The 27,889-nt window shown below is 44.8% G+C and overlaps 1 protein-coding gene across 2 annotated transcripts; it reads left to right on the forward strand.

Moving 5' to 3' along the window:
- Positions 1–440: 440 nt before the first annotated feature.
- AIF1 (allograft inflammatory factor 1) lies at positions 441–27,889 on the forward strand. Of its 2 annotated transcripts, none has more exons than XM_081322015.1 (6): positions 441–644; positions 4,921–4,982; positions 11,641–11,707; positions 14,254–14,295; positions 24,221–24,383; positions 27,277–27,889. In XM_081322015.1, the coding sequence occupies exons 1-6, from the start codon at positions 632–634 to the stop codon at positions 27,359–27,361; spliced, it is 432 nt and encodes a 143-aa protein (XP_081178141.1). In that variant the 5' UTR covers positions 441–631; the 3' UTR covers positions 27,362–27,889. The 2 variants fall into 2 exon arrangements, with proteins under 2 accessions (XP_081178141.1, XP_081178140.1); XM_081322014.1 differs by lacking the exon at positions 441–644 and adding an exon at positions 1,073–1,339.

Consider the following 27,889-nt stretch of genomic DNA (forward strand, 5'->3'; position numbering starts at 1 on the left):
GAGTGAAACTCGGAACAGCTGAAAACGCGTCAATTTGTCATCATGTTTTGGCAGTGCCTTGTAGGGCTCCCTGGGCCATGTGGGGTGGGGTGGGGTGAGTGACTGTACTCTTACTTTAAAACATGCAATGCAGTTCTCCCCACACCAAAACAGTGAGTAAGAATGAGCTAATACATATTTCAACAGCACAATAACTTGAGATGCTGCAAATCTGAAAATATCTGTTAAGCTTTGCAGCTGCTAGGAACGTTGCCCCCCCATCCCTCCCTCAACCCTCCTTCACCCCAGCCTTGCCTCGAGTTTCCACCTGCTCCTTCTGCACAAAGGGTGGGCCTGTCATTTCCAGCCTCCTCCCCCCCACACACACACACGGTTCCCTGCAGCACGAGGCTTCCCGAAACATTAAGCCTACTTCTACCCATGCAACGGATGCACGCCAATGAACTGTGGTTTCTCTGAGCAGAAAAAAAGGAAGTGGCCACTTCACACATACATGCATGCAGACCGTGCTGTCTATCCAAAGAGGACAATCGACTAGGAGACAGCAGAGCGGAGTGGCAGTGCTGAGCAGAGCCGTGTGTGGGAATCCAGGGGACCCTTTGGAAGACAAGGCAAAGACACAAGTGAGCCGATGAATCCGCAAGGTAACAGCTGTTTGGGAATGTGTCTGTTTCAACTTAAAAGTTGAGAAAGAGACTAGCGTTGGGAAATTATTAACAGCAAGAGAACCAGAGGGACCAAGGGGAAAGGGAAGGAGTGTAAGACACCGTAAACGGGGCAGAAAGAGGATTTGGATAGGCTTTGCCAGGTAGAACCACGGGAGAAAACAACTTTGGGTTGTGAAAGGAGACTAACAGAATACCCTAAGGGCTGAGGAGGGCAACCAGCTGGCCCGCAGAACTTTAGCTGAGCAAGGGCTGGAGTTTCTTATCAACTCCTTGATCTGATGAACGGATATTTTTGCAAGCATGGGCTTACAAGTTGAAGAGCGGTTGCAAGATTTGGGTATGGCTACTCTCAGGGCTTTTTTTCTCTTAGAACGCTCAGAACGGAGTTCCGGCACCTTTTTTGGATGGAACCTTGTAGGGTAGGCAAGGCAGGTTGTATGACATGTGTGAGTTCTGGCACCTTTTTCTTTTACAAAAAAAGCACTGGCTACTCTAGAGAAAAGAAGGACTAGGAGTGACATGGTAGCAGTGTTCCTGTACTTGAGGGGCTGCCACAAAGAAGAGGGAGCGTCAACTTATTTTCCAAAGCACCAGAGGGCAAGACAAGAAACAATGGATGAAAATTCATCATGGAGAGAAGCAACCTAGAACTGAAGAGAAACTTCCTAACAGTGAGAACAATCATCTAGTGGAAGGGCTTGCCTCCAGAAGTTGTGGGTGCTCCATCAATGGAGGTTTTTAAGAGACTGGACAGCCCCTTATCTCAAATTATATAGGGTCTATTGCTTGAGCAGGGGGTTTGACTAGAAGCCCTCCCTTCCAGGTTTATTATAAATCTTTGGATCTTTCCTGGGAACTCAGCTGATAAGCTGGCAGTGACATCCTCCTAGAAAAATCTACAGCTTGAAGCTTCCCGACTGAGGCACAGCGACAGTTCCAGCTTGAAAAGCAGGAAGCAGGGGGATCTGCAGGATGTGGTCAAAAAAGTCAACATGTCAGTCGACAGAACTTCAATGGCACTGTTGCGGCTGTCAACTTGACTTTTTTGGGTAGTCTTGGAAACAGGAAGCCTTACAATCAGGGGGCTCAAGTATTCCAGCACTGTCTGTTGGGTGGCAGGCCAGCAAGCATGCTCTATCAAAAGGAGAAGGTGGGTCAAGGAGAGGAATGAAGCTTAATTTTGCACATATTGACTTATTTTTAGATATCTTGATTGGGTTGCTCTTTACCGTATTTTCCGGCGTATAAGACGACTTTTTAACCCATGAAAATCACCTCAAAAGTTGGGGGGTCGTCTTATACGCCCAGTCGTCTTATACGCCGGAAAATACGGTATGTGTTTAATCATATCCCACAGAAAGTACAAAATGATAAGGTCTGGCATTGTCCAAAGGAGACACCCCACAACTTTCAGTAGTTACCTGCAGCTTGGAGACTCTGTAATTTCTGTTTCTGCCTTAGCGCAAAACTCTTGTTTCTGACTTCCTAGCTTTTGCCTTCTCTCATTTATTGTTTATATGGGGTGGATAGCCAAGCCATCACCCTAAAGAGGTCGTGGTTTTTTTTCCCCCAAGTTTCCTTCTGGAGGCTCAAAGTTTCCTTTGAACGTATCACCAAATTTCAGTGGGGCAATTGCTGAAAATGAATGTCCTGCCCTAAAGCAGGTGATGATCTGAAATGGGTTTGACACAGTGAAAAGGGAAAAAAAATAACAGCAGTGGCCCCGCTGATGTCACGTGCATCCACAGGTCATCATGCAGATCACACAAACTTGAATTTAAATCATTTTGAATCTAAATGATATTGAGCTAAACTAAAAATAAAACAAATAATCCAATGGTCAGCATTTAAGTTCACATTCAAGTTATAAACCATCAAAGTCAGCACTTCCATAATTTGCTCAGGATGACTTGACATGAGATTACCCTTCCTTGAAGAAGTCCATGCAGAGGGCCTCAGTGGAATGGAGTGGAGTGGAGTGGAGTGGAGTGGAGTGGAGTGGAGTGGAGTGGAGAGGAAGGAAGGAAGGAAGGAAGGAAGGAAGGAAGGAAGGAAGGAAGGAAGGAAGGAAGGAAGGAAGGGCCTCTTTTATTTTGCTTTTCAGCATATCATCTCAAGCCAGGAGTGATAGGTATCGGTAGTCCTTGACATTTGACCACAGTTGAGCCCAAAATTTCTGTTGCTACATGAGACGCTTGCTTAGCAAGTTTTGCACCATTTTATGACTTTTCTGGCCACAGTTGTTAAGTGAATCACTGCAGGTGTTAAGATAGTAACACGGTTGTTAAGTGAACCTGGCTTCCCCATTGACTCTGCTTAACAGAAGGTCAAAGAAGAAGAAGAAGAAGAAGAAGAAGAAGAAGAAGAAGAAGAAGAAGAAGAAGAAGAAGAAGAAGAAGAAGAAGAAGAAGAAGAAGAAGAAGAAGAAGAAGAAGAAGAAGAAGAAGAAGAAGAAGAAGAAGAAGAAGAAGAAGTAGTGCAGACTAGGCAGCAATCAGATAAGAGGCAGCTGAGCCCAGAGAAGCAGCATGGGTGTGGCAAACATTTCAGAAGAGTTCTAGGACAACTCATCACAGCCAACTTGCTATGGCCAACTCGTCTGCAGCCAACTCGTCATAGGACAACTTGCCTTGAGACAACTCAAGAGCCTTGGTGGAGCAGTGGGCTAATGCCTCCTTAAGTAACACCAGCTGCCTGCAATTAGTGCAGGTTCGCATCCCACCAGGCTCAAGGTTGACTCAGCCTTCCATCCTTCTGAGGTAGGTAAAATGAGGACCCAGATTGTTGGGGGCAATAAGCTGACTTTGTAATAATGCCGCTTGGGGGGCGCAAAAGCCCTATTAAGCAGGCATGTACATAGAATGAAGGCTATTGCTAAGCACAATGATTTGTGCTTTAAATTGTAAGCCGCCCTGAGTCTTTGGAGAAGGGCGGGATATGAATGGGATTTTAAAAAAAAACTCACCGCAGGACAAGAGTTACAAAAAAAACTCACCGCAGGACAAGAGTTACACTGATAATGAAGAAATGGTGGAATAGAATAATTAAAGAAAGGATGCAAAAGGAAGGACAAAATTAAATGTGAATGACAGAAGTTAAAATAATTTTTAAAATAATTTTAAATGATTAAGTTGAATTGTCCCACGGCGAATTGTCCTGTGTAGAGTTGGCTGCAGCGAGTTGTCCCATTCTGTTTCAGAAGAAGACTTTCCTTCGTCTCTTGGATTATAAAGATAAAGGGGAAGAAGATGTACTTTCAAACTGGCAAGATTCTGTTAATCTAATCTCACAACGAAGGTAGTGTGAGCACTCACGGTTGGTGCTTCTCCTCTGGGCTACCTCTAAGGACTGACAGACATGCCAGTCACCACTACCTCCTTTCTTATTATGGGCAGATATTTCAAAACAACACAAATTACTTGTGAATGTGGAAGTCTGCCATTCTTACCACACACAAAAAGTCTTTAAGCTGATACATTATTTTTTTGCAAGACCTGAATACCCATCTTTCCTTCCCTGGCCAACTTTGCAATGTCAGATTTCCACCGTAGCCATAGTCTTTTATAGGTAATCCTTGACTTACAACAGCTCGTTTAGTGACCATTCAAAGTTACCATGGCACTGAATAAAGTGACTTATGACTATTTTTCACAGTTAGAACCTTTGCAGCAACCCCATGGTTACGTGATCAAAATTCAGATGCTTGGCAACCGGTTCATATGTATGACGCTTGCTGTGTCCCGGGGTCATGTGATCCCCTTTTGCGATCTTCTGACAAGCAAAGTCAAGGGGGAAGCCAGGTTCACTTAACAACCGAGTTACTAAGAACTACGGTGATTCACTTAACAGCTGTGGCAAGAAATGTCATAAAGTGTGGCAAAACTCACATGACAAATGTCTCCCTTAACAACAAAAGATTTGGGGCTAAATTGTGTTCGTACGTCGAGGACTACCAGTAGCTGCTTTTCATCTTTCGCTTTTCCTCTTTGCCATGGGGGGGGGTGAGGGGGTGGAGAAGAGCGACAGAAAAACACAGAGTCAGAATATTTGGTTTAGTTCCTCTTTTGATTGCCCAAGATTTACAGCAAACCAAAACCCAAGCAAAGGAACTTCTCATCTCCTTTCTCATCAAGAAACTGCAACTAAAAGAGGAACTGTAAATACTGGACAAAGTACAGAGGAACATGAGGGAAGGAAAGGAGAGACACACGGACAACTTTGCATGGCTGTTAATATTTTCTCCCTCCCTTAGGAGGAAAGGCCTTTAGGGCGTTGAAGGTCCAGCAGGAGGAACTGTTAGATTCCATCAACAAGGTAAGACTCAGAGCTGTGTTAACACCACACACTGTCGACCAATCTGTAATGTAGTGGGCCCGACGCAAGGAAGAGACGCCAGCCGGAGTACGTGTTCAGCTCTTTATTGGGGGGGGGGGAAACGTACTTGAGAACAAGGGCTACCTGGCCTCCTTATATACCTGGCCTCCTTATATACCTGGCCAGGTAGGCGGCTAGCCAATGGGGTCGGCCCTAGGTTTCCCGCTGAAACTGGGTTTCCCGCCAAAACCATCCAGGCCAACGCCCCCTGGTGGCTGCTGCTATGCAGATGCCTGCACCTGGATACATAACAAATCATTTTTGAGCAGTGTTTCTCAACCTTGACAACTTTATGATGTGTGGACTTCAACTCCCGGAATTCCTCAGCCAGTATGCCCACACATCTTAAAGGTGCCAAGGTTGAGAAACACCATTTTTGAGCCTCGTGAGAGATGCTTACCTGTATGTGAACCTAGGAAACAAAGTTAACTGAGGAATAGCCTTGGTTAAAGGGATGCAGTGGCTCACTGGGTTAGGACGCTGAGCTCGTCGATCAGAAGGTCGGCAGTTTGGCGTGTTGAGTGCCACGTAGCAGAGTGAGCGCCTGTTACTCGTCCCAGCTTCTGCCAACCTAGCAGTTCGAAAGCACGTAAAAATGCAAGTAGAAAAATAGGGACCACTACGGTGGGAAGGTAACAGCGTTCCATGCGCCTTTGGCATCTAATCATGCCGGCCACATGACCACGGAGACGTCCTTGGACAAGCGCTGGCTCTTCGGTTTTGAAACGGAGATGAGCTCTGGCCCCTAGAGTCGGAAACGACTAGCACGCATGTGCGGGGGAACCTTTACTTTTTACCTTTATCCTTGATTAACAAAGGCTTCAAGTCTATCCTTAGTCATGAAAGTGATTCTTGGCCTGAGACAGGGGACTGGCCCAAGGTCTAGTGGTGAAGGTGTTGAACTAGGAGTAAAAAGACCTGGGTTCTAATCCCCTCAGCCAGCCACTCAAGCTGCCTGGAAGACTTTGGCCCAGTCCAAACAGATTCTGATCTCCAAATAAATACGTATCAGTCTTGATGCAAAATTCATTTTTATTACATTAGTTCTTCCCCACAAATTTAAGATTATTTTCATCTATCTTTTAACACTCTGTTTTATCCAGGTGATACATATTGAACTGTTCTTATCCACTAAACAGGATGATAATTAAGAAGTTCCAATCAATAAACAAAGATTAGTTTTTTGCCTACATCTACCAGTATCAAAAGCTTTTTGCCAATCGGCACTCTATTTGACTTACTCCAATTTATTGTATATCTGAATATTTACCATAAAGCTATATCGCTTCAGCAACCTCAGGTACAGATTCTCATCTCTGTTCTATATTCATTTATTGGCACACAGTCACACATAATATAATCTGGAGATAACCTATTTTCTAAATTTTAGCAAACCAGAGGCTGTGGATTCCATCCAGTTATCTTATGCCAAAAGTTGCAGCATTGGATTAAAACATAGGGGAAACGAAGGTCATCCTTAGGTCTCATGTTGCATTTCAATTACTGGTGAAATAATCCCATTAGTAAATACATGAGCAGAGAGATTCAAATAACAGATTACCAACCAAGAAACTCTGTTGCCAAGGTCTCAATTTCTGCAAACCACAATGATCAGCATATAAAGATCTTTATCATCAACCATCATGTCATTACCCAATTTCATTTTACAGTATGAATACGACTGAAGATTTTCTGTAAGGTTAACAACATTGTAGGAGAAGAGCTGTGTTACAGTAGTCTGTGGGAGCTGAGAATCAGGAGAAATCTGACAACAGCTTTTACAACAAGTCAGAACGATGGAGGATTTAAACTGGGATAAGATGGCGAATAACAAGTTGGTTTTGCCTGTGGAGATTCTCAGTCATCCAGAACGTGGTTGTCCCAAAGGCGATTTTTCAAAAGGCAACTGGACTTTGTTTTTTCCTGGAAGACATTTCGCTTCTCATCCGAGAAGCTTCTTCAGTTCTGACTGAAGCTTCTTGGATGAGAAGCGAAATGTCTTCCAGGAAAAACAAAGTCCAGCTGCCTTTTGAAAAATCATCTTTGGGACAAAGTTGGTTTTGCAGCTACAAATGAGACTAGAGCAGGGGTGTCAAACTCGCAACGTCATGTGACGTGTTGCGACGTATGGCGACTTTTTTCCCCATCACTGGCAATGGGGTGGGTGCAGTTTCACTAAGAGGCATCCAGCCTGCGGGCCAGCAGTTTGGCACCCCTGGACTAGAGCTAACAGATATCTGAACAGGCAAAGGAGGATATGGACAATTGGACAGGAAGACATAGGAGGGAAAGACAGACATACTGTTTAACTTTTTTGGTGACAAAGATTAGAGTGAAAACCTGCAAAAAAAGATGTATTTAGGCCTAGGTGTCTATGAGATGTCTTTCTCCAGCATTAGAAAGACTGGCTCTTCAACTGCAACATTTTTCCATAAAATAAATAAGTAAATTTTTATTTTCGAGGATATATGATAGCAATAAAACCAAATCTCACCACAGAAAGGTATAAGCAATCATGTGAGGCTAGATTGAAGGTGATTGGTGGAGTCAGGAAATAAATTAAATAATGTAATGTAATGTAAATCTAGGTGGTTTTGTCTATTGATCGATGTCTAAGATGGTTATTTTCTGTCTTCCATTCCCACATGAATCTAGTCGCTCCATGTCACCAGGTGAAATGAGTTGTAGATCACAAAAGCTTGCCTTGCAATAAAATTTGTTAGCTGGAAAACTATGAAACTCAGAATAACAGAGTTGGAAGGGATCTTGAAGGTCACCTAATCTAGTCCAACCCCCTGCTCAACCAGGAGACCCTACACCATTTCTGAAAAAATCTCATCTCTTCTTAAAAACCTCCAGTGTTGGAGCGCCCACAACTTCTTTTTCATTAAACTAGACATACTCAATTCCTGCAACCATTCTTAGTGTGTTTTAATCTTCAGTCTCCTAGTCATCTTTGTTGCTCTCCTCTGCAGTCTTTCTAGAATCTCAATGTTTTTTATGTTGTGGCGACCAAAAATGGATGCAATGTTTCAAGTGTGGTCTTACCGAGGCATTATAAAGTGGTACTAACACTTCACATGATCTTGGTTTTATGACTCTGTTAACTCCTCCTGATTGTATAAGGGAGGCAGTTGAGTCTCCCGCTGTACATCTGAATTTTCTGGAAGATATGTTACATTTTTAAAAAGCAGGCTGGGTTTCTTCACCTCAAAGTTGTTATATAAACCATAACTGTATTGTGAAAGCAACCAGCCAACACTGTTGAAATTCTCGTTTGTGTCTGGTCCAAAATACTACCTAACCCTATAGTTTAGCTGCCCCCTACTGGCTAAATTAGATTACATTATCAGACAACCCGTGAGCGGTTGGGTCATCATTTCAGAGAGATTGTCTTATTAGATTCTTTGCTACCTTCAATACTGACAGAACTTCTAATGCAGGGCTTTTCAACCTTTTCACCCATTGTACCACTTTTAGGATATGGCAACATCCGAGTACCACCAGTCGCCTAGCAAGGTGTCTAAAACTTGATGACCCCCCCCACCCCCAAAAAAGGAAAAAAGTGATGAAGTACAGGCAGTCCTCGACTTACAACAGTTCGCTTAGTGACTGTTCGAAGTTACAACGACACTGAAAAAAGTGCCCCCCAAGCCACAGCTGAGCAAAACACTTGCCTGCCCGCCCAGCAGCACTCTTCCTCCTGTCTGAGGTTTTCATTGTTGTGAGCATTTCTGTTGAGGATTGACAGTGGGTGTGGGGTGGGGGGTGTTTGGTTTTTATTCCCCCCATCTGCTGGGTGGTTGCAGCAGGTTTTGGTCATTTCACATGATCCTGGGACACTGTGACCGTCATAAATATGAATCAGTTGCCAAGCATCTGGATGTTAATCACAAGACCCTGGAGATGCTGCAACAATCCAGCTGATCGGCGCTTCTTCTGGGCTCAGAAGCGCCAGGATCAGCGCCAAGCTCCAGCTGGAGCCTGGCGCTGATCCTGGCGCTTCCGCTGAGCCCTGACAGCCCTGCAGCTCCAGCCCTCTCTCGCTCAGGCTTGTGCGGTGCTGCCACCAGTTCAGCTTATTCCCCTCCCCCGCTACCACTTTTCTAGGATGGTTGCGTACCACTGGTTGAAAAGCCCTGTTCTAATGTACTGCCTTCACTGGATGGATGGATGGATGGATGGATGGACGGACAGATGGACAGATGAACAGACAGATAGATAAGAGAAAGAGAGAGAGAGAGATTAAAGTTAAAATACAGTAGAGCAAGATACATCTCAATGTATGTAATAAAGCAATTTTATATTCAAAGGAGTCAAAAATTTAAGATGGCAGCTGTGACCCTGTGATTCAAGCCCCAAGGCTTTCATTATAAGATCACACTGACCATCTTTACTTTTTTGTCCCCAGAGTGGGACAACTTGCTACGGGATAACTCACCGTGGCCAACTCACCGTGGGATAGCATATCTTGAGACAGTTCAAGAATTCAATTCAATTATTTAAAGTAATTAAAAAAATATTTTCACCTTTGTCATTCACATCTCATTTTATCCTTCCTTTCGCATCCTTTTTTTAGCGATTTTATTCCACCATTTCTTCAATATTAGTGTAACTCTTATCCCCTGGTGAGTTGGCCACAGCGAGTTGTCCTACACACACACACATCCCTGTCCCAGATGACCCTCCCCTATACATTTAAACACGACCAAGACCTTTCTTAACACAGTCAGTAATTTCAGCTGCTGGCAATGCAGCTAGCTGCATTTTAATATCAACAATGTTTTATTTTTTATTTTATTTTTATTTTAATTCCATTTATATCCCGCCCTTCTCCGAAGACTCAGGGCGGCTTACAAGCTTAGCAGTAGCCTTCATTCTATGTATATGCCTGCTTATTAGGGCTTTCACACACACCCCAAGCGGCATTATTACAAAGTCAGCTTAATTGCCCCCAACAATCTGGGTCCTCATTTTACCTACCTCGGAAGGATGGAAGGCTGAGTCAACCTTGAGCCTGGTGGGATGCGAACCTGCACTAATTGCAGGCAGCTGGTGTTACTTAAGGAGGCATTAACCCACTGCTCCACCAAGGCTCTTAAATTTAATTTAATTTAATTAATTTTAATTGGACAGATTGCGATTGACAATTTTTAGGCAATCTAAATTCTTTCTGAAGCCTCGCAAAACTTCAAAAGAATTTTTAATGACCAGTTGACTTAAATATTAATTCTTTTTACTGCCTAGGTTCTAACTGAAAAGTCTTTTATCTGCCATTCTTAAATTACTGTACTCACAAAGGATTGGGGTTCTCGTGGGAACCAGGATCAAATTTAAGCCTTAACCCCAAAGTCTTTCCAATATATCTTGCTGCAATTAAATCAAGAAAAGTAACTGATTGAAATTAGAACCAGGCACTTGCTGTATTTTCAACTGAGTCAAATAATAGCTTTCCTAGTTAAAATGTAGTCAAAATGATCCCATTCTGCTTAAAAATAAAATTAAAAATAAAATACATACACCCGATATCATGGAAAATTCGGAAAGTGAATCTTTCTTCTTCATATGAAAGGCTTCAATCTAATGGAAACTTTGATGGGGAGACCATCACTCGGCCTTAATCTGAGTAAAATGAATCTACACCATTTTGAAGCAGAAAAACACATTTAAACCCTCAGGTTACAACTCTACAACCCTCAGCCATGTTCCATTTTTGCTCAGTATTTATTCAACTTCATTCAGAATGCAAAAAGGGTGGTCGTGCCTAAGAAACATAGCCAACCCACCAGCATTTCTCAGTCTTCACAGCTTTAAGCTTTGTGGACATCAGCTCCCAGAATTCTCCCAGCCAGCGTGCTGGGAGTTGAAGTCCGCACAGCTTAAAGCTAGCAAGGTTGGGGAACACTGAATCAGAGTACTATTCAGAGCTCAATCAAAATGACTCCCAACTAAGTATGAATGGAATTGGGTCTTAATGGTCCTAACAGGTTCGATCAATCAGAATAGAGCTGGAAGGGTTCTTGGAGGTCTTCTAATCCAACCCCTGGAGAAAGCAGGAGAACCCATACCATTTCAGACAGGTGGCTGTCTAGGCCAGGGGTATGCAACCTTGGCTCTTTCATGACTCCTGGACTTCAACTCCCAGAATTCCTGAGCCAGCATGGCTGGCTCAGGAATTCTGGGAGTTGAAGTCCACAAGTCATAAAAGAGCCGAGGTTGCCTACCCCTGGTCTAGGCTCTTCTTAAAAACCTCCAGTGATGAAGCACCCACAACATTTGAAGGCAAAGCTTTTTCCACTGGTTAATTGACTTCACTTAGGAAATTTCTCCTTAATTCCAGGTTGCTTCTCTCCTTGATTGGTTTCCATACATTGTTTCTTGCCCTGCCCTCTGGTGCTCTGGAAAATAAGTTGATGATCCCCTCCTCTTTGTGGTGGCCCCTCAAATACTGGATGGGTCTTAAGATGGGCCACCATTTTTCCATTAGGACATTTGGAATGCTATTCTCACCCTCAAACTGCCTGTTTACTTTCTGTTGGGATGTAATCCTTGCTTTTCCCACTCTGAACTCCTCCCCCGTTCCCCCCCCCTTCTACAGGAATTCTTGGAGAGCCCAAAATACAGCACAGATGAAGACCTCGCTGAAAAACTAGAACTATTTAAAAGTGAGTGACCTTGGTGACGGACTTGAAATAATGGAAAGGGTGGAATGGGGCATTGCAGTTTAACAGAGTAGAACAGATCTACTCCAAATTTCTTAAAGTAGGGGTGGCCCTTCAGACCTGGCCCTTTTATGACTTGTGGACTTCAACTCCCAGAATTCCTCAGCCAGGTTGAAGGCCCCTGTCTTAAATGATGAGAGGATTAGAAAGAGGGGTCAAACTACATTTACTTGTGAGACCACCTGCTGCCAATGTCAACCTCCCATCGCCCGGTTCGCTCCCACAGAGTCGGCCTCCTCAGGGTGCTGTCGGCTAGGCAATGCCGGCTGGCAACCCCCAGAGGGAGAGCCTTCTCTGTGGGCGCGCCGACCCTCTGGAATGAACTGCCTCCGGAGCTGCGGACAGCCCCTGACCTTCGGTCCTTCCACCGTGACCTGAAGACCTGGTTGTTCTAACAAGCGGGCCTGGACTGATCATGGTTTTTAAATTTGGTTTTTATTGGTTTAAATTGTCCTTTATTTCCTTATTTATTGTTTAATTCTTTTTTAATCTTTGTATTCTATGTTTTTTAATTTTTTATTGTTGTGAGCCGCCCTGAGTCCTCAGGGAGAAGGGCAGCATATAAATTTAATAAATAATAATAATAATTTATCCATGGTTAGCTACTCCCAAGCCTTAACAGTAATGAATGGCCTACTGCCACTTCCAACCATGCCAATCTCAGCCTTCATTGTTCTGCTTCTTTGCCTGCTTCCTTCTTCCACTGCCAACTGTCTGCCAGGTAGATCCTTCTCTCTTTCTCTGCCCATTATCTCTGGGCTTTTGGAGAACATAGCTTCTCTCATGCAAGGACAACAGCTCCACAATCCTCGTTCTAGAGATAAAATAAGAGGAACCTATGGGGAACCGCAATTTTCAGGCCAGTGTAGCTTCCCTGCCAAAACAGAGGAGGAAATTACCAGGATCTTATCCATATTCAGCCCTGCTGGCTTTGCCCGGCCTTCGGAGGGGGAGATGAAAAGCTGGCAAGCCGACCTGCCCATTAAAGGACCTGCCAGCGCAGCTGATGCTCAGGAACTAGGTTATTTCGAGGGAGAAATGGCCCATCTCCAACTCCCCAGCCTTTCTTCCTCAACCCAGAAGCAATTCCTGGCATCTGATCCTGAAATAAAGCAGCTCAGGTGCTGAAATAATAATAATAAATAATAATCAGGAATGTCAAGCCAATCCAGGTGTTGCATAAACAACTTGAATGGAGATTGTTGCATTCCAACAAGCAGCACTCCATGTCCTGAAAGTTTTTTCAATCTCCATTTGCCTAATTTAGGAGGTGAGGAGAGAACGGTTTTATTTTCTTCATTTGAGGGATTTGGGGGGGAAAGAGGATAATCCCAAGGACCTTTAGTTGTCTGATTTGCACACTGAGTAACAACAAGTACAGGTAGTCCTCAACTTACAACTTTTCTTTTGGTGACCATTCAAAGTTACAGCGGCACTGAAAAAAAGTGATTTATGACCTTTTTTCAACACTTACGACCATTGATCTTGGTCACGTGATCAAAATTCAGACATTTGGCAACTGACTCATAGTTATGACCGTTGCGGTGTCCTGGGGCCATGTTCCCCTGAGAAGCAAAGTCAATGGGAAAGCCAGATTTTATTTATTTATTTATTTATTTATTTATTTAATTAATTTGTATACCGCCCTTCTCCCGAAGGACTCAGGGCGGTGAACAGGGCAATACATATTAAAAAACAAGATACAAAAATTAAAAGCGATTAAACAACAATGCCCATGAATAAGTTAGTACACATTAAAAAAGTTAAAACAAATTTATAAAACCCAACCCCATCCCATCAGGCCAGGCCAGCTTGTTCAAAAAGATAGGTTTTGAGATCGCGCCGGATTCACTTAACAACCGTGCCACTATCTTAACAAAACTGCAGCGATCCACTTAACCAGTGTGGCAAGAAAAGTTGTAAAATGGGGCAAGACCACCTAACAAACGTCTCACTTAGCAACAAAAAATTTGGATTCAATTGTGGTCATAAGTCAAGGACTACCTGTATGCGGTGCATGATTCATATCTGGATGCATTTTTAAAAAGCATCTTTAAGTTAATCAGGAATTCTCAAATCAATTATACGGGTTGTTCCCCTTTTTGTTTGGTATATCAATGGATCTCTTTCCTTATCCTTTACGGCTACTCCTTTCTTTTAACCCTACATCTTCATATAACGCCAAAGTTCCATTTATTCAATATCATGCTGCTGTATTATGGTATTAAGAGGAGTTAAATCATAGATAGAAAGATGGCTGATAGATAGGTAGGATTACATTGATTCGTGATCCCTCTTCCTAGCGCATCCAAACACAGAAGAGTCAAATTAGCACGAGAGAGGATTAAATCTCTAAATATATGTGCGGGTATACAACTAAATCTGAAGACTGGATCTCGGCTTCAGAGGATCATCTGAGCAGTTGCTGTTGGAACTTATGGTGGATTCGATAAACTTAAAATGTTCTGCTAACCTGCTTTCTTTTGCAGAGAAGTACATGGAATTTGATCTCAACGCACAAGGTGATATAGGTAAGTGTTATTGGTAGATGAGATTCCCACAAATGGGCGCAGAAATATTTTTCTATTTTGTTGTTGTTGTTAGTTGCGGTCATGTCCAACCCATTGTGACCCCATGGACAACGTTCCCCCAAGCTTTCCTGTCCAATACCATCTTCTGGAGTCCATTTAAGCTCACGCCTACTGCTTCAGTGACTCCATCCAGCCACCTCATTCTCTGTCGTCCCCTTCTTCTCTTGCCCTCAATCTTTCCCAGCATTAGGCTCTGCTCCTAAGCATCCATAATCTTTCTGCTCCGACAATAATACAGACCATAAATAATCACACAGAAATATGCTAAGATTGTTTTACCTCCTACACTCCCAACAACTCCTCCAGCTCTCAGCCAACATATTTAAAGTTAATCACAGTTTTTAAAATGAAATTGACACATTATCCATAAAAATATGGATTTAGAATTTAGTGTAAAAACGAACTGGTCAATCTTTGCAATTTCCATTCGATATTATTTCTGCATCAATCTGCTGTTTTGTAAAAACAGCCCTTGCATCTTCAGTTTAGAATATTTAAAGCCAAATATATGTGCTCTCAAAGTAAACATTTCTAAGCTCATTAAAAATATACATATGAATAGGCATGTTGGTCTGCTATTTGAATGAGGCCCTTGGTTACTAAATCTGGAGGTGTACAATTAGAAAGGAAACTGTATTCTAATCCAAATCTTTATTCAGGAAATATGGGTTGGATGAAATCCATTTCTATCACAATTTTAAAAGAATGGGTTCTTATATTTATACTTATCTGCTGAAAAAAAATTGAAAGTCATTTTTTTATAATTTTTCCTTTCTTTCATTACTGCATTCTTGTCTTTATTCTTTTTCTTTTTTTCCTCTATTTTCATTCTAAATATTACTTCTTGTTAGTTTTTATTGTTTTCACACTTCCAATAAAGTTTATTTAAAAAATTTAAAAGAATAAAATCATCAATTATCCTGCTTTATTGATTGTTCCAATTACTAATAAAATACCACAGTAAAATAATGCTTCCTCCGTGTGAAGCTTGATTCCTAATACCTTCCATGTTTGTATTCATGACAATTTTTTCTAGCAATATTATACACATTATACACACACACACACACACACACACACGGAGAGTCTGCGAGCATCATACAATTAAAAATAATATCATTCAAGAGAAAAAAACTAAAGAAACAAAACATCTTGCTTTCAAAAGCCAAATTGTTTAAACTACAAAAGTCTGCAAGACAAGTATACAAATGTAACAAAATAAAAGCCAAAGAATTAAAATCAGTAAAAAAAATAATCATATCAGAAGTTAAGACTATTAAGATTAACAAGGCAAAAAAATGGAAAGGCCTGAAAGAAAAATACCATGTCAAAATATTAAGTGTTCATAAATTTGTGCATGAGTGCAGTGCAGTGCAGTGCAGTGCAGTGCTTAAAATGCTGGTTTAAGACTGAGGAGACCCAGATTTAAATCCACCGTCTGTCACCCATGGAAAATTGAATGATTTTGGAGCTAATTTCACAGAGCCATTATTAGAGGGCTAAAATGAAAGGAACACCTCCTATAAGCCCCTTGTAACTTCTGAAGAAAAGGTGAGATTAACAGATTTATCTGAAGTGGAATAATATAGCTATACAAACCAGTTATACGTAGCTATTTGTAGAGAGGCCATTTTTAAAGGACAAGACACAGTGTCACAGATATAATAATAATAATAATAATAATAATAATAATAATAATAATAATAATAATAATAATAATAATAATAATAATAATAATAATAATGTCATCTTGGAGGTCATCTAGTCCAACCCCCTGCTCAGGCAGGAAACCCTATACCATTTCGGACAAATGGCTGTCCTGTCTCTTCTTAAAAACTTCCAGTGTTGGAGCATTCACCGCTTCTGGAGGCAGGTTGTTCCACTGGTTAGTTGTTCTAACTGTCAGGAAGTTTCTCCTTAGTTCTAGGTTGCTTCTCTCCTTGACTAGTTTCCATCCGTTGCTTCTTGTCTTGCCTTCAGGTGCTTTGGAGAATAGGTTGACCTCCTCTTCTTTGTGGCAGCCCCTGAGATATTGGAGCACTGCTATCATGTCACCCCTCACTCTTCTCTTCATTAAACTACACGTACCCAATTCCAGCAACCGTTCCCTATATGTTTTAGCCTCCAGCCCCATAATCATCTTTGTTGCTCTTCTCTGTACCCTTTCTAGAGTCTCGACATCTTTTTTACATCGTGGTGACCAAAACTGGATGCAGTAGTCTAGAAACATACATTCATATCCCTATGTACACACACATACACAGAGAGAGAGAGAGAGAGAGGGAGGGAGAGGGAGAGGGAGAGGGAGAGAGAGAGAGAGAGAGAGAAAGAGGGGGGGGCATGGGGCATTCCTCATGCAGCTATATTTATTTTATTTTATATTATTTTATTATATTATTTTATTATTTTATTTTATTTTATTATTTTATTATATTTATTTTATTTATTTTATTTTATTTTATTTTATTTTATTTTATTTTATTTTATTTTATTTTATTTTATTTTATTTTATTTTATTATTTTATTTTATTTTATTATTTTATTTTATTTTATTTTATTTTATTTTATTTTATTTGCCACCCTTCTCATATCCAACGACTCTGGCCAGGTGTAGAAACAAAGCGAAAGAGCAGCCAGGAATCTACCATATCAACCAATATTATTATGCCATTTTATCATTATAAAAGTCAGAGGGTTACAGGGGGTGACCCTGGGACACTGCAACCATCAGAGGTGCAGGCCAGTTGCCGAATGTTTTAATTTTGATCACGCGAACCCTGGGGATGCTGCAATGGCCGTTAAGTGTGAAAACCAGTCATAAGTCCCTTTTTTCCCCCCAGTGTCATTGTAACTATGGCCACTAAACAAATATATGTTCATTTCACTGACTTCATTCTCCAGTGTGTACTGAATAAATAGCTTCCCTAGTAAGTGTTCACCACCCCGGAAATTAACTAAAGCAGTTCTTCCTTGCCTTCTGGTCTAGTCACCCTTTACCGATTCGTGAGAGTTGAAGCTTAATTTGCCATTTTTTTAAAAAAGATCTCATTTGGATGAAAACGTTTGAAAACACAAGCTGTGCTGGGAAACCAGAGGGCTGCCTTTTGGACTCAATTCATCTAGGTCAGGGGTGTCAAACTCGCCGTGTCCGGCGATGTGTCGTGATGTATCGCGACTTTTTCCCCTTGCCGGAGCTAGGAAGGAGGGGTGGACGCAGCTTCCGTGTGATGTATCTAGCCTATGGGCCAGCAGTTTGACACCCCTGATCTAGGTGGAGCTTGTATATTAGTTCAACCAATTCTTGTAACCTTTACAGGTAATCCTCAGCTAGTTATGACCTAACTGAGCCCAGAATTACAGTGTGAATGAATGTATGTATGAATGAATGAATGAATGAATGAATGAATGAATGAATGAACGAACGAACCTTGTCAAAGTACAACATGTATGCATTGAGATCGGCTGAGCCTCCCTTCCTGCCCACCATCACCCCAACCCACAGTGACAACAAACCCGCCATCTTGTTACACCATGTGAGCTAATTGCACACAACACACCAGCCTCGCAAGTCAATCATACATAAAGTTGTTTCCCATTCAGGAGCCTGAAAGCCCATGGATAAAAGCTGTTGTTATATATTCAGACACAAACAACCCCTCACATTCATAAGGAATCCCCGGCAGCCGTTTGACAGCCGTCAAATGGCTGCCGCGGCATTCCCCCACACACACACACGCGGGGAGCGGCCGATTCTGACAGCTGTCAAACTGCCGCGCATGCGCAGTGCAATGACAGCTGTCAAACCGGCCGAATCTGACAGCTGTCAAACTACCGCGCATGCGCAGTACACTGACAGCTGTCAAACTCAACAGAGCCGCGCATGCGCAGTTCGGCCGGATCTGTCAAAACTGCCAGCTGGCCCCGGCAACAAGCCGCCTCAGCCGCAGCCGGCCCCCTGCTTATTGGGCGTCCTATTCTGGCGGGAGATTCTTGCCTGTTTATTGGTTTTGAGAGTTATTGTTGCCATTCCAGTTTACTATAAATAAGAGAGATTCCCGGCATTGTTTCGCCCGGGACCTCTGCCCAAATAAACGCTGTTGGTTTGAACCTGCCTGCTGTCTCGCTGTCGTCTCTCAAGATAGTACACCTGGCGACGAGGATGGGATACGGGTCTGCTTGTTAGCTGAAGTCACTAGCAGAAGCCACAAGTGAAGGAGGGAAGCCGTCCCACCAGCCGACACCGCTGAAGTCACTTGCTGGTCGGGAGAGCCCTCCACGCACTCCGTCCCAAGCAGACCCGTGGACCTGACAGCATGTCAAACCTGGGGCACGTCCGAGAATTTGATGTCTCCCAGCCCGAGGGCTGGGAATCACATCTCGGGCAAGTGGAGGGGTACCTCCTCGTCAACAACATTGTCGAGGATCGCCCCAAAGCCGCGGCACTCCTTTGCCTCAGCGGCCCGGCGGTCTACGATGTCGCCGTAGGGCTCTGCGACCCTGCTCCGGTGGCTTCTGTGCCCTATGCCGAACTGGTCGACCGCCTTAACCCCCATTTCGCTCCGAGACGGTCCGAGCTGTACTGGCGTTTGTACTTCGCCCGCCAGTATCAGCGACCAGGCGAGTCGGCCAAGGCGTTCATAGCCACGGTCCAACAAGCGGCTCGACGTTGTCGGTTCCCGGCCCTCGAGGACCGCATAAGGGACCAGGTCATCGTCGGTCTGAGGAACCTGAAGCTCCAGAAAAAGCTCGTCACAAAGCCGACGATGGACCTGGCCGAACTAACCATAGAAATTATGGCTTACGAAGACAGCCATCGGGAAGACGCACTGCCACCTGGTAATCCCTTCACGGGGTCAGTCCACCACGACTGCCCTAGAAGTACAGACCTAGAAACAACCGAGCAGAAGACTGATGTGGACGCCATCCGTCCGAGACCCTCCAACCTCCAAACTCGTCGGGAGGGAGAAAAAGGGCCAGACCGTCCGGCCGGAGGCCAAAGGCAGACCACCAACCGCTCCAAGTGTGCCAGCTGCGGTGGCAATCATGCCAGGGCATCTTGCAAGTTTCGTAACACCAAGTGCCATGGCGGTGGCAAAACTGGCCACATTCGCTCCGCCTGCCGCAGCACCGGCCGCGAGACCCTTCACGACCTGGAGGCGGCCCAGGAAGGTAATATGACCTCCCCCAAATTGCCAGGGAAGGCCCTCCGGTCATCCATCATGACCACCAATACGACCCAGGGGACCCTGACTACCAGCTTCATCCGCCCTAAAATTAAAATCCAGGTCCGGATCCAAGGGATCCCCTGCGAAATGGAGGTGGACTCTGGCTCCTCAGTCTCCATTTTGTCCTGGGACACCCTGCAAGGGATCGCACGCCAATGCAGGCGCCGTTTCCCTATTACCCCCTCAAAAATTCTCTTAGCTGACTTCCAGGGCGCCCCTATCAAACTAAAAGGGGAAACAACGCTCTCTATTAGTTATCAGCATTTCCAGGGGGAATTAGCCCAAATTGCAACAGGGAAACGAGCCAGTCTCATTGGGCTCGACTGGTTCGAGCCCCTAGGGATAAAAATTTCGGGCATAAACCACTTCCAACCTCGCCATTTACAGGCCGTCTGCCAACAATTCGCAGACATGTTTGACGGGTCGCTGGGAAAATTCAACGGCCCCCCCATTGATTTAAAATTAAATCCTGAAGTCCTGCCCATTAGGATTAAGGCTAGGAAAGTTCCCTTTGCCCTCAAACCCAAAATTGACGCAGAATTAGACAGACTAATCGGGCTAGGGGTCATAGAACCAACAGACGGGGGCACTTGGGAAACCCCCATAGTCACCCCCGTCAAGCCAAATGGGGAGGTCCGCCTCTGCGCGGACTATAAAGCCACCCTGAATCGGGCTTTAAACCCCCACGCATACCCAGTCCCAGCTGTCAGGGACGTGCTTTCCTCCATTCAGGCAGGAACTATATTTGCCAAACTGGACCTGGCCCATGCATTCTTGCAGCTGCCAGTCTCAGATCAAACCGCCATTGCCCAAACCATAGTCACCCACCGCGGAGCGTTCAAAGTGAACCGCCTGCAGTTCGGAATAGCTGTAGCACCTGGAATATTCCAGGAAACCATGGAGTGGACTCTTAAGGGAATCCCGGGGGTTTGCCCCTATTTCGATGACGTGCTCATCGCAGGGGAATCGGAAGACATACTAGCTGACAGGCTGCGAGAGGTGCTTCAAAGATTTCGCACCGCCGGCCTCAAACTAAAAAAAGAAAAGTGCTCCATCGGAGTTCCTTCTACGGAATTCCTGGGGTACAAAATTGATGCTAATGGAATCCACCCCACGGATTCCAAGGTCAAGGCTATCAGGGCAGCACCACCCCCCAAAAATAAGGCTGAATTACAAGCCTTTTTGGGATTAATAAATTTCTATCATGCTTTCCTCCCCCACAAAGCCTCCATAGCAGAGCTGCTCCACAGGCTCTTAGACAAAGGAGCCCAGTGGCTCTGGACTCAAGCCCACGAAGATAGTTTCAATAAATTAAAACAACTTCTTTCTAGCAAGTCCACCGTCACTCATTACAAAGACAAAATGCCTCTCTGTGTCGCCTGCGACGCTTCCCCCTATGGCATAGGCGCTGTCCTCAGCCATCTCCACAGTGATGGGACTCAGTCGCCCATCGCATATTATTCCAGGACCCTGTCCAAAGCCGAGCGCAATTACGCGCAAATCGACAAGGAAGCCCTAGCACTGGTGGCGAGCGTGAAGAAATTTCACATTACTTATACGGCCGCCACTTTACAATCTTCACGGACCACAAACCCCTGCTAGGGCTCTTCACCTGGGAAAAATTGACCCCACAAATTCTATCCCCTAGAATGCTCCGCTGGACAACATTCCTAGCAGCATACTCCTTCAAAATTGAGCATAAACCAGGCAAGGAAATGGGCCACGCAGACGGCCTCAGCAGGCTGCCCCTGCCCATCCTCGACCCAGACCCTGCACCCGCCGGCCGAATCATGGCCATCCAAGAATTGCCTGACCATCCTATTTCAGCCAAAGAGATAGCTGCAGCAACTTCTAAGGACAAAATCCTAGGCAGGGTTCTGTCCTGGGTCCAAAGCGGCTGGCAATCCACATCCCCAGGGCCAGAATTTCAGCCTTTTTTCCAGAGGCGCCTGGAACTGTCAGCCCACCTCGGCTGCATCCTTTGGGGTAGCAGGGTCATTGTACCCGCCCCACACAGGCAACAAGTCCTAGCCTCCCTTCACGAAGGCCACCCAGGGGTGGTCAAGATGAAATCCCTCGCCCGCAGCTACTTGTGGTGGCCAGGGCTCGATGCAGACATCGAACACTTTGTCGCAACCTGCAACATGTGCCAACAGACCAGGCCACCGCTCCCTCACGCCCCTGTCCATAAGTGGGAGGTGACAAAAAACCCCTGGTCCCGAATACATGTCGATTACGCCGGCCCCTTCCAGGGACAAAATTTCCTAATAATTGTAGATAGTTTTTCAAAATGGCTCGAGGTCATCCCGGTCGCCAGCACAACCTCAGCAGCCACAATTAAGGGTTTGAGGAGGGTATTTGCCACCCACGGGTTGCCTGATGTCATCATATCTGACAACGGCCCCCAATTCACTTCCACTGACTTCCAGGTTTTCATCAAGGCCAACTTGATTAGGCACGCCACCTCCGCGCCTTTTCACCCCTCCTCGAACGGCCTCGCAGAGGCCATGGTAAAGGCGACCAAAGATGCCTTAAGAAAAATCATCTCCGGCGACTGGCACTGCAGACTGGCAAAATACCTCCTGGCCCAGCACTCCACACCTTGTACCACCACCGGCAAGTCTCCGGCAGAACTCCGTTGGGGGCGCCGCCTAGTCACAAAATTGGACCGATTACATCCCGACAGGGCAGCCGCCGAACAACCCATTGCACCGTCCACAAAGGTCTTCCCTCCCGGCCAGCCCATCTGGGCAAAGAACTTCGGGGTCGGCGACAAGTGGCTGCAAGGTGTGATCTCCGACCAAACTGGCCCAGTCTCCTACCTCGTCGACCTAGGAGATGGAAGGCTCATCCGGAGACACGCTGACCAACTGAGGAACCGCACACCGCAGAACCACAGTTCCCGAGCCCAACCGGGCACTTCACTTTTTCCACCGGCACCACCAACGCCACCCAGCCCATCGCCGCCCATCCCTGACGCCGCCGACGACCCCCAGCCTACTGACTCCGAAATTCCCCCCACCGGGGAAAGGGAAGACCAGCCCTGCACAAGTCAGCCCAGCCCAAACCTCCGTCGCTCCACCAGAACACGAAAGGCTCCCTTGTACCTGGCGGACTATGAATGGGCCGGCAGCAGGACTAAAGGAACTGACCCCACATAAACTTCCAGGGGCAAGGGGGGAAGGGGTGTTATATATTCAGACACAAACAACCCCTCACATTCATAAGGAATCCCCGGCAGCCGTTTGACAGCCGTCAAACGGCTGCCGCGGCATTCCCCCCACACACACACACGCGGCGAGCGGCCGATTCTGACAGCTGTCAAACTGCCGCGCATGCGCAGTGCAATGACAGCTGTCAAACCGGCCAAATCTGACAGCTGTCAAACTACCGCGCATGCGCAGTACACTGACAGCTGTCAAACTCAACAGAGCCGCGCATGCGCAGTTCGGCCGGATCTGTCAAAACTGCCAGCTGGCCCCGGCAACAAGCCGCCTCAGCCGCAGCCGGCCCCCTGCTTATTGGGCGTCCTATTCTGGCGGGAGATTCTTGCCTGTTTATTGGTTTTGAGAGTTATTGTTGCCATTCCAGTTTACTATAAATAAGAGAGATTCCCGGCATTGTTTCGCCCGGGACCTCTGCCCAAATAAACGCTGTTGGTTTGAACCTGCCTGCTGTCTCGCTGTCGTCTCTCAAGATAGTACAGCTGTTCTTCAGCCTGTTGGTACAGCTGGCTATACTCCTGTATCTCCTACCTGATGGTAGGAGAGTAAAAAGGTACCGACCAGGGTGTGAGTCATCCCTGGGAATTTTCCTCACCCTTCCAAGTCTTGCTGATGGTTAAGTGGATTGTCACATGTCTGACCCAATTTTATGACTTTCTTTGCTGTGGCCATTAGGTGGATCACCATAGTCATGGACATACTGTAAACCATAGTCCTAGACATAAATTATTTTAACTCCTTCCCTCGGGACACTGCTATATTGCATCCCAAAACAACCAGACACAAGAATAGTTTTTTTTCCCTCTCATGCCCTCACTCTGATGAACACCTAATCCCCACAGTACCGTCTTATGGCTAACTATATTCACCCATGTTGTATGGCTGTAGTATTATTATTATTATTATCCTTTTCATCTTCTCTACTATCTCCTTATTGGTGTCATTGATTATTATTTTTACTCTGTTGCTTTGTATGTACATTGAGAGCTTCTGCACTGGAGAAGTTCCTTGTATGTCTAATCATACTTGGCCAAATAAATTGTACCCTACCCTACCGTACCCTTCCCTTCCCTGCCCTTCCCTTCCCTATCCTCCCCTAATCCTATCCTATCCTACCCAATCCTTCCCTAATACTATCCTACCCTATCCTATCCTAATCGTATCCTAACCTATTCTACCCTACCCTATCCTACCCTAATCCTATCCTATCCTATCCTACCCTAATCCTATCCTCCCCTATCCTATTCTAATCCTATCCTATCCTAACCTATTCTACCCTACCCTATCCCACCCTAATCCTATCCTATCCTACCCTACCCTACCCCTTATCCTATATTCTTAGAAGCTGGTGCATTTTGTATGCCTTTTATCTTTCTTTTTATCGTGGTTCATTCTTGTTCCTCCTGTTCCCTCAAGATATCATGGCTCTGAAGCGGATGTTGGAAAAGTTGGGTGCAGCCAAGACCCACCTAGAACTGAAAAAAATGATCACTGATGCCACAGGAGGGATGAGAGAAACCATCAATTACCGTGACTTTGTCGCTGTGATGCTGGGAAAGCGATCGGCTATCCTTAAAATGCAAGTATTTATTTATTAAATGCATTAACCACTCATTTTATCATAAGGTAACTCTCGGCGATTCACAATATGACATAGGTGAAGCAGAGAAGTGCTGTGGACATAGTGTACTTGGATTTCAGAAAGGAATTTGACAAGGTGGACTGCAAACTTACTTCTTACTAAGTTAGAAAAATGTGAGATAGACAGCATCACCACCAGATGCATTCGTAACTGGCTGACAAACTGAACTCAATGTGTAGTCCTTAATGAACCTACATCAACACAGAGGGAAGTTGTTCTGTACCAGCCTGCTACCGGCCCTGCAGAAAAGGCAGGGACAACCCCTTTTACAAGAAGGCAAGAGGCTGGAACTAAGCCTGCCAAATTTATTAACATAAAAACATAAACAGAGCAAAGAGAGCAAACACAAACCATGAAACAGGAGCTATTCAAACGGTTGCCTTCAGCAAACCAGCCCTCCCACGCATTCCCCTTTTAAACAGTTCAGGGCGTGGCTTCTCTCTGCCTCCTTCCGAGGTGCCCCATTGCCTTCCTCTGTTTACTCCTGATTGACTGCCTCCTGCGTCGGGGGTCCTTGAACAGGGCCAGCTGTGGGTCATCTTCATCCACGCTGTCAGGCTCACACAGCTGGGTCTACGTCGTAACCAGGTGGGAGGGGCCTGGCTGAGGGCTCTCATCAGCAAGCTCTCCAACACCCTCAGCAACCTCTCCAACACCCCCCTCCTCCTCCTCTGAATCGTCCGACCCAACTGCCAAACCCACAGGCTGACCCTGAATCACAACAGAAGTAAGCAGTGGAGTACCCCAATGTTCTGTTTTAGACCGACTACATAAACTATTTAGATGAGAAACTCATCAAATTTGCAGAGCTAGTAGGAATAGCCAACATCCTAGAAGATAGGCTCAAGATCCAGAAGGACCTTGACAGACTTGAATACTGGGTCCTACTCTAACAAAATGAAATTCAGTGGTAAGAAAAGTTAAAGTTCACACTTAGGCAAGAAAAACCAAATGCACAGGTATAGAATAGGTGGTACCTGGCTCAATAGCAGTAACTGTGAGAGGGATCTTGGAATCCTAGTGAAGTCCTTCGGGAGAGGGGCGGTATATAAATCCAAATAATAAACAAATAATAAATAAATATGAGCCAGCAGTGTGCTGCAGCTGCCAAAAAAGCCAACACAATCTTAGGCTGCACTAACAGAGGGACAGAATCAAGATCACATGCAATGTTAATACCGCTCTATAATGCCTTCATAAGGCCACACTTGGAATACTGCATCTACTTTTGATTACCACAATATAAAAAAAATATGTTGGGACTCTGGAAAGAGTACAAAGAGCAACAAAGATTGTGAGGGGGCTAAAACATATAAAGAACAGTTGCAGAAACTGGGTATGATCAGTCTGGTGAAAAGAAGGACTAAGGGTGACATGATAGAAGTGTTCCAATATTTGAGGGGCTGCCACAAAAAATAAGTTATCAACCTATTCTCCAAAGGACCTGAAGGCAGGACAAGAAGCAAGGGATGGAAATCATCAAGGAAAGAAGCAACTTAGAATTAAGGAGAAATTTCCTGACAGTGAGAACAATTAACCAGTGGAACGGCTTGCCTTCATAAGTTGTGGGTGCTACATCACTGAAGGTTTTTACGAAGAGATTAGACATCTATTTGTTTGAAATGGTGTAGGGACTCCTGCTTGAGCAGGGAGTTATACTAGAAGATCTCTAATGTCCCAACGCTGTTATATATATATATATATTGTTAACTATTTAGATTACCTTGCTAGGCCCCAAACATGTGACAAATCTTTATTTCCTGTTTCAGCCTAACCGAAGGCCATTGACAGGCAGTAGTCACAACAGTGACAGCTCATATTTGTGTAAATTTTTTTTTTAGATTGCTAACAAAGAATTATATATATAAAGGTAAAGGTTCCCCCGCACATGCGTGCTAGTCGTTTCCGACTCTAGGGGCCGGTGCTCATCTCCGTTTCAAAGCCGAAGAGCCAGCGCTTGTCCGAGGATGTCTCCATGGTCACGTGGCCGGCATGACTAGACGCCAAAGGCGCACGGAACGCTGTTACCTTCCCACCGTAGTGGTCCCTATTTTTCTACTTGCATTTTTACGTGCTTTCAAACTGCTAGGTTGGCAGAAGCTGGGACGAGTAACAGGGGCTCACTCTGTTATGCGGCACTCGGTATTCGACCCGCCAAACTGCCGACCTTCTGATCGACAAGCTCAGCGTCCTAAACCCACTGAGCCACCACGTTCCTTTACATATATTCATATTCATATACATATACATATACGTATACGTTGGGACATAGAGATCTTGTAGTATACCTCCTCTCCCTCCCTCCCCCCCCTCTCTCTCTCTTTCTCTCTCTCTCTCTCTCTCACACACACACACACACACATTCTCCACACCATGTTGCAAACTTTTCCTAATCCTCTTATATTAGGCCTGAATAAGAATAACCTAGGGATTTCAATTTTTTGTTAAACTACAACTCGCTGCGGATCATGATGGCTAGGACTGATGGGAGTTGTAGTCCAGCAACCTCTAGAGAGACCCAGACCTTTCTCAAGCTGTCCTGATTTTTTACCAGGCTAAGCATTTGGACTGGCAAAAAAAAAGTAGAGCAAGTTTAAAAACAAGTCTCTGCAGAAGTTAGAAATCTGCGTATAGATCTCCAAGTTGAACAGGGTAGCAAGGATTCTCTGATTCTAGCTATTTAACATACACACACACACACACACACCCCAATATTATTCCTTTTGTAATAAAGTTGTAACAACCAGGTTTCGAAGAGGAAAAGACATTAACTCGGGGAAAATGAAGAGGATCTTCTGTAAATTCTTTTTTTTTTCCTGCCTCGCTGCAGAATTCTAATGTACGAGAAAATGAGAGAGAAGGAAGAGCTTCCAACTGGTCCTGCTCCAAAGAAAACAGTGGGAGAGCTTCCTTAACCATCCCCCAAGAAGAGAAGAAAGAAGACTCACATACTATCACACTCACACCCGCACACACACAAGACTATACAGGTAGTCCTTGTCTTCCAACTGTTCATTTAGTGACTGTTCGAAGTTACAATGGCACTGAATGAAACAAGTGGCCTAGGATCGTTTTTCACACTTAACAACAGTTGCAGAATCCCCACGGTCACGTGATCAAAATTCAGAGGCTTGGCAACTGACTCGTATTTATGACGGTTGCAGCGTCCCGGGGTCACGCGATCTCCTTTTGTGACCTTCCGACGAGCAAAGTCAACGGGGAAGCCAGATTCACTTAACAACTATGTTACTAACTGACCAACTGCAGGGATTCAACTGTAAAATGGGGCCAAATTTGCTTAACAAATGTCTCGCATAGCAACAGAAATTTGGGGCTCAGTTGTGGTCATTAAGTTAAGGACTGCCTGTACCAGCAAAGGCCTGGAAGTGGGGGGCGGGGTGTGGAGGCAAATGCAATTATTGCACATTTTAAAAAATAAATAA

This window comes from Vipera berus (genome assembly GCF_964194415.1).
Source record: "Vipera berus genome assembly, chromosome: 2".
Taxonomy (NCBI): Eukaryota; Metazoa; Chordata; class Lepidosauria; order Squamata; family Viperidae; genus Vipera; species Vipera berus.

Coding starts and splice junctions, on each gene's coding strand:
- AIF1 (XM_081322014.1), top strand. CDS start 1,285: ATGAAAATTCATCATGGAGAGAAGCAACCTAGAACTGAAGAGAAACTT. Junction 11,708..14,253: donor AAAACTAGAACTATTTAAAA/GTGAGTGACCTT, acceptor TTTCTTTTGCAG/AGAAGTACATGGAATTTGAT. Junction 24,384..27,276: donor CGATCGGCTATCCTTAAAAT/GCAAGTATTTAT, acceptor GCCTCGCTGCAG/AATTCTAATGTACGAGAAAA.